The following is a 7,446-nucleotide window of genomic DNA, read 5'->3' as shown; positions in this document are numbered from 1 at the left end:
CAGTTGAGAGAAACCTTGCTTCCAAGATTCTTTTCAATCTGCTTCTGTGGCAATTCAGTCAACCTGCTTGGAAAAAAATTGCAGGACCTAGGAGGGAGAAAACCTGCCGCATTACATAATTCACTGAGCAAGTTTTGGCTCCCAACTCTGCCAATCAATCTTAAATAGTGGCTAGTGCCCCACATCTCGCAATACATATGATCAAGCAATTTAGGAGGCAAAAAGAGAGCCACTGCAACTTGGCATCCCTGTCGACATTTATCTCTGAGAAAACCAAATGGAGCCAACTTTTGCCAGAGTTTAATGGCAAAGCTGTCACATTTTACACAAATGAGTATCGAAGTCTGCTGGCAAATGGGAAGGGGGTGGGGAACAGGGGAGTGGAGGAGGAGGGACTGCTGACTGGACTGTTTTCAAAGTGGCTTCAGTTTTTAGGGGAGGGGCCAGATGCTCTGCTTGGCAGGAGAGATGAAGTAGTTAAAAATGATTACTAGCTAGGGGCCGGAACCCCCGGCATGTGGGTGTATATAAGATCTCGTCGCCAGGGCAGAGCCTCTGTCGCTGCTGCTGCTGCTGCTGCTGCTGCTGCTGCTGCTGCTGCAGCCAGGAGCAGGGTACCGAGGCTCAGCCGCTTAGGACCCAGAGGCCAGGGAGGGAAGCAAACCCAGTAGCTTGAGTTTGAACTGGGACTCCTGGTTCACCTTTGCAGCAGACACAGACACCACAACCCCTAACTTCTGTCCACTGCTCCCAGACTCCCCTGGTAGGTTCCTGAGCTCCAGACCAGCGCCCCAGGTGCCTGCTCAGCCTGGCAGCAGGTTCCCTCTGAAGGCGATGCCTGCAGGGGTCTCAGTTTCTGGGCTGGGGTGGCGGGCATAGCGCCCAGCGGGGAAGCAGGGAGGCTGCTTGGCTAGAGCTGTGGCTGTGCTGCCGGAAGACGCCTTTGCTACAGGGACACCTGCTGTGGACTCCTCTCCAAGATGCTCCCCATGTCCTTGCTACTGCTTGGAACCGCGCTGCTCTGTGGCCATGGAGCCTTCGCCCGCCGGGTGGTCAGTGGTGAGTCAGGGGACCCCTGCGCAGCAGACCACCCGCACCTGGGGACCATGGGACGCTGCGGGGCAGCCTGCACTAGGGTGGAGACTCTTTAGAGGGCTGGAGACCTGGACTGAGCAGGGGCTGAGGGAGACAGGGGAGAAAGGAATTTTGTTACTCTTCCCTTTCATTCCCTTCCTTCAAGACAGAGAAAAGTTTAAATTTTCTGAAGCGCCTGATTCAGCAGCAGCGGAGGCAGCTCTAGCTCCGTCCAGCGCAGTCTTCCAGAAGTGATTTCCACTTTCTTTGGAAGACAGTGCCTCACAGGCAGGCAGGGTTGGGCACCTGCAAAAGGGGTGTGGTAGGGATAGGCAGATGGAGCTCCCAGAAGGAGCTGCAGTACAAATGCCACCCCCTGTTGGCCTGGCTTGGCTTCAGTCCTGCCAAGGCCAGGGTGCTCACAAGGGTGGTTTCTGAGACTTAGCCCAGATGCCTGGGTCAGCAGTCTTTGTTCTCAAGAGAACTGGCAGGGACCAGGAGGGGAGCAGCTGCACACGGTTGCATTTCCTTTCCACACTTCAGGTTAGGGACGACTGAGGAATCAAGTCAACTGGAGTTGGGTTGAGGTGTACTTGGTAGAGTCTGGGTTTGTGCATACAGCAGGTGCACAATTAAGTCTTTCAAATGTGCAAGGAAAATGCATCAAAACTGGCATTTTTCCCAGCTCTGTCTTTGATTTTTCTTTTTCACAATCCATTGTCTTATCACTGAGTTATTCATACCATATCTACCTTCCCTTATTTGGGGAACTGTCTCTCGAGAGGCTGTACATTTTTTTTTTTTTGTGGGTTGGATGAATGTGTGTTGTACTTGAAGGCTGAGAATAGATATCTATCCTTATAGAAATCTCATGCTATACTCATTAAAGTACTGCAGTAAATAATGTGTTGGATGAAGGAGAGCAGTGTGTGAATGGTAAAGTGATTTCTTCTAACATAAAAAGAACATATAGTTCCTTGAAAGCTTATCCATGGGTACAACAGGTGTCACTGATAGAGACAGATGAAATGACAGCAAGTGAGGAAACAGATCTTTAGAATCTAACGCTATCAGCCTGGGAGGGACCTTTCCCTCAGCAATACATGGCGTTTTATGGAGTCAGAATATAATTCATAAATGCCCAGTTAACCAATCACTCTCCATTAACTTTTCTCAGGATGTTTGGAACCTATGATTTGAAATCCTTTTTCTCTCTAACTCAGCAGAGAATAAAGGCTTCACTGTATCTTTTTTTTTTTGTGGAATCAATTACATATTTCAGTGCTTTTCTTTATGGGCATTTTTCATAGAAATAAGTGAACAGCAAAAAGACTATGCTTTGAACATATGGTGCTTTTTAAACAAACAGAAGCACTTCACTAACTCAAATAGTGCTCTTTTGGTGTATCCTTATTTATGTGCCTTAAAATTCCAGGTTGGGGGTGGGGGGAAGGCATCTGGGCTAAAAAACAGAACTTAAGAACTTTGTTAATGAAAAGTTTAATTTTCATTATATTTGTATAGAAAATACACCAAACCTTTGGCTGTGGTTTCCTTTTAACAATTATTAGGTATTTTGAAGGTGACATCTGGAAATTTTCTAAGTAACTGAATATGATTTATTTGATTTAGTATAAATGATGATGTTTACTGGAGATTAGAACAATTACTTAGTTGTGTTTTCTTATGAATAATTTGATTATCTTCACATTGAAATTTAACTATGTATAAATTGATTTATGAATAACGTGCCTTGATAAATTTCAGCCACATTGGGTTGAGCATAGAACAGCCTAAACTCTGATATATTTGAAACACTATTTCCTACCGTGTCTTCTGTTGCCTTGTTGAATGTTAAGATTTTTAGCAGTGTAGCAACAGTTTCATGTCACTAGGGCCAGTTACCTAATCTCTTCTGTGTCTGAAGAAAACTGAAAGAGTTTCCTTAGTTTTCAGTCTTTGGAACTTACTTCCAACACATGGAATAGACTTTCTACTTATTAGATTTCAACATAACAATTTATAATTCCTGTGCAATATACTCAAATAACCACTTACCCACAAAAGGGCATTGACAAAATAATTATCCAGATGTTTTAGTACTTTAAAATATTAAATAAGACACATTACAATAACTTTAACTGCACTGTTTTTAAAAATCAGAGCATTAATTAAAAATAAAATAAAAATATATTAGTTATGCCGGGCGTGGTGACCCACGCCTTTAATCCCAGCACTCAGGAGGCAGAGGTAGGCAGATCTCTGTGAGTTCAAGGACAGCTTGGTCTACATAGCGAGTTTTAGGCCAGCTAGGGCTACTGGGAGACCCTGTCTCAAAAAAAGACCAAAAAAAATATTAGCTATAATTAACATTTCCAGCAACTTCATTATCATCTGATATACATAAGGCCTAATGATATTTAATAATGTTAAGGCAGTTACACACACACACACTCTCACACACATACACACACACCCCTACACACACGCACATACAAACATATGAACATAAACTATAATGATAATGATCACAGTATTTACTGAATTTGAGATTCATACTAGGAAACTACTTGGAGTATCTTAGGCCTATATTGATTTCTTATTTCAATACAAATGTGTAGAGAATATCTGCTAGGTTTCCTCAGTCATTTAATTTAGAAAGTGACTGGTGGGTTATGACAACTTCTTTAGGAAAAAAGTTAATATTTTTTTTTAACTAAAGTATATGTATATTATGAAAAAAGTCATTAAAAATCGAGGTCTCAAATTTGTGAGGATATGTTTGGAGAGCAAGTGATATTTTAAACATTTGAAATATCTTAATGTAGTGTTCCTTTCTTTGTTTCTTCTTTTAGAGCTCAGTGCACTAGTGACCAAACTGTTCATGCTGCAATATAGCATTAACTGTATTCCAAGTTACCATCTCACATTTCTCCAGAATACTTTCAGATGTATAGATTTAACCTTACTAAAACTGGTATGCACTTTATTTTAGGGATTAAGTGATTTAGAAACTGCTGTGATTATTAGATAGATAACCTAGAGGGTTGAAAATTGGTGAGTTGCCTAAAAGAGGAATATAATAACAAAGCAGACACAAGGAAAACTGCTGACCATATCCCAGCTTATAGAACAATTCCATGACATCATCAAAATATAAAATGATGACAGTGCAGTCTGCAAGGACGCAATTACTTTAAGTATCTCTCAGGCAGGAAGAGAACAAATTAATCTTATTACTAGTCATTTAATAAACTACCCGTTCATCATACCCATTACACCTTAGCAGCTGTTTGTCATTATCTTATCGTTTTTATTTTAAACTTTCCCCCTAAAGGTGGTAATATCTATACACTAATGCTAGAAAACATCTATAATCTATAAAGGAGTCTGAAGGGGAAATGCAGATGATGCTTCATTAACAGTTTTTATTATTTACAACTCTGTTCTCTGCTAGACATTCAAAAACAAGTATGTGGGTATAGACAACTGCAAGAGGAACTTGTTTTAGCACACTATAACTTTTTTCTGGTTTCTTTTTTTCAGTGTATACTTTTTTTGAATTTTTGTGCTTTTCATACAATACGTCTCAATTTTATCTAGACCCCTCCCCTATCTCCACCCCCTGCCAGTTCACCCACAGGATTTCATGCATTCTGTCATATATGGTAAAGTCTATTGGTGTTCCTCAGTGTGACATTTGACTGCAGTGATAGTCTTTGTGTTTGAGAAAAGAACCTAAACCTTACCTGTCTTATTGGGAAAATAAAAGAACAGATTAAAAATAGTCAAGAATTATATGGTTTGAAAATATGAGATCGAGGTGTCAAAATGACCTCCAAAGATTTAAAAAGAAAATCTAAAAGTTGCTGATACACAAATAGGTTCACACACCAGCCATCCAGCAATCAATAACAGATCAATGTGAATGGTCCTAACATAGAGTATATGCATAATGTGCACATTTATAAATCCCTTTGTTCATAAAGTGTTTCACAATTGTATTGGTTGAGACACATATGGAGACAGAGGAGACACCATGGTAAATGGACTGCAGAGCCAGTCAGCCTGATTCCAAGCCCTGGCCTTGACAATTATGAACCGTGGGAGCTCGGGCCAACTATTAAGCTTTCTCTGTCTCCGTTTTCTCAGTTTTAAAAGTGGGATGGGACTATCTTCATCATATAATTATTTTATTAAAAGGACATGTGATTTGGACATGCCAAGAGGATAGGAGGAATGGTTCAGTCTGGGAAGCCCTGTGCTGAGTTGAGGCTTCCTAGAGCAAAGCCAATTGTTCTCCTTGAATAGATTTCTCTTGTATCAGCAGAAGTCTTAGCTATGGATAATTCCTCCAAAGGTGTAGCTTATACTGGCAGCGAGTTCCAAAGTATTGATCAATGTCAGAGAATTATATTATCATTGTTTCTATGAAACTAATTATAACTAATTAGTTAACTAATTATATTATCATTATTTCTATGAAACTAATAACTAATTTTACTTTTTAGAAAAAGAACTCAAGATCAGTAAAGTTTAAATCATTCAAAGGACCTTAGTTCAACTGCACCTAAACTAGTTCTTCTTGATTGGATGCTTGAACACTCAAGCCACGCTATTACTTGGTTTATTGTTTATAATCCTGATCTTCATTTCAAATATCAGAATTTACAGAGCGAGATCACTCCCTTCTCAGATACTTGTAGTAATTCCTAATGGGATAAATAAGGAATGTTGCCACCATCACTGAAATGACCTAAGACTGTAGGTTTGATTTACTCAACATATCCTGAAATTAAGGGAATTATAACATTTCTGTTGTGGAAATAATTTCATTTTAATAAATAGGTCTTACTTGAAAGAAAACTAAGAAATTGATATACTATTGAAAATTATTAATAGAAACCAAGCAGAATAAATAGCATTGTTTTTCTTTTTTTGAAGGCATAACCAAATCTTTTATTTTATAATTAGAGAGAGAAATGGATTCCACCAAGGGTCATTTTGTAATATTGCCAATTTAGAATCTCACATAAGACATGTCGATCACATCTCTCCCTTCATCTCCTTCCAGAACCACCTCCAACTCCCTACGCATCCAACATCCTGTTCTTCTGTTTCCCCCGGAGTCCAATTTGTGTTGCCCAAATACTCTTGGATGTGGACCCTGCCCAGGAGCACAACCTACTAGGAATCACAGCCTTAAAGGAAATTGATGCTTCCTGTTCCAGCAACTGTAGCTCCTCAGTTAGCTGTGGGAACTTGTGCCTACTCCCTGCCCCACTCCTCCACGCAGGAATTTTTGTCTGCCTTGAGCTTGAGTAGATCTCTGCTGTCACAGTTGCTGTGAGTTCATATATGCACCTGCCCTGTAGCTACATTGTTTCCTTGTAGCTCTCCACTACCTCTGGGTCTTGCAATCTTTCCAGCCCCTCTTCCATGAAGATCCTTGAGCCTTGGGGAGGGTTTTTAGTTCAAAATAATTAGCATTTTCACAGAGATCATGCAACTTGTACATTGTATCAACATGTAAATTTAGAGAGAGGCAGTGAGGAATTGTGGTAAAGGTTACTTTGTGGGATTATAGTAAAGTATCCAAAGACTGGCCAATCTTGTTTAGGTAAGATTTACCATGTTGTCACTCTTCTATACAACTTTCAGGTTTTTAAGACAGGGAAAGAGAGATATGCTTAAAATAAATTGTATGAAATTCTCAAAGAATTAATAAAAAATTAAAAAATAAATGTATATTGTAACTGAACAGAAGGAATTTGCAACATGTCCTCTGTGTTCTTTTTAAACAATATGATATAAATGCAATACATATCTAATGTTCGTTATAGTATAATATGAGAAAAATTTTGTCAGTCTTATAATCAACCATTGAGCATTCAACAATAAAGCAAATAATGTAAGCAAAGTAAAACCAAATTGCTGTTCTATTCAAAAACAACAACAAAAAAACCCCAAACCAAGCTCTTATGATTTCATGAGTTTACTCCTGCTTTTGTACCATTGCCAAAAACAATTTATAGGTTTACCAATATTTAGAATTTTTCATAACTAAGAAAAAGACAAAATCATTATTTATGAGAACAGCATCAGAATCTTAATTGTGACAATCATAAGACTGTTTAATAGTCATTATTGAGAATTCTCTCTAAATAAAAGTTTACATCTGTCTTTATTGCTCAGTGTGCACCCAATGTGTTTACCAATCTAATAGGGGTGAATATTTCTCTCTATGGTTTCAACAAATTTATTTCAGAAAACACAAATATCTATTCTTTGGATTTAAAGATATTTTATCTCCTTATGCATATCCAGAATGTGTTCATAAAAAAAGTACAAAAAACTATCTCGGACTTCACT

General features: G+C 39.0%; 1 protein-coding gene across 1 annotated transcript in view; it reads left to right on the top strand.

The window, feature by feature from the left end:
• Positions 1-926: 926 nt before the first annotated feature.
• Chodl (chondrolectin) overlaps positions 927-7,446 on the top strand; it is a 23,013-nt gene continuing 16,493 nt past the window's right edge. The window contains exon 1 of the mRNA XM_008830798.1: positions 927-1,059. Coding sequence (XP_008829020.1) covers positions 981-1,059 — 79 coding nt within the window. The 5' untranslated portion in view covers positions 927-980. The remainder of the gene's footprint in view (positions 1,060-7,446) is intronic.

Source organism: Nannospalax galili, unplaced genomic scaffold (genome assembly GCF_000622305.1).
Source record: "Nannospalax galili isolate Female #2095 unplaced genomic scaffold, S.galili_v1.0 scaffold654, whole genome shotgun sequence".
NCBI lineage: Eukaryota > Metazoa > Chordata > Mammalia > Rodentia > Spalacidae > Nannospalax > Nannospalax galili.
Note: the sequence above shows the minus strand (reverse complement) of the source record. Positions and strands in the feature narration are given on the sequence as shown.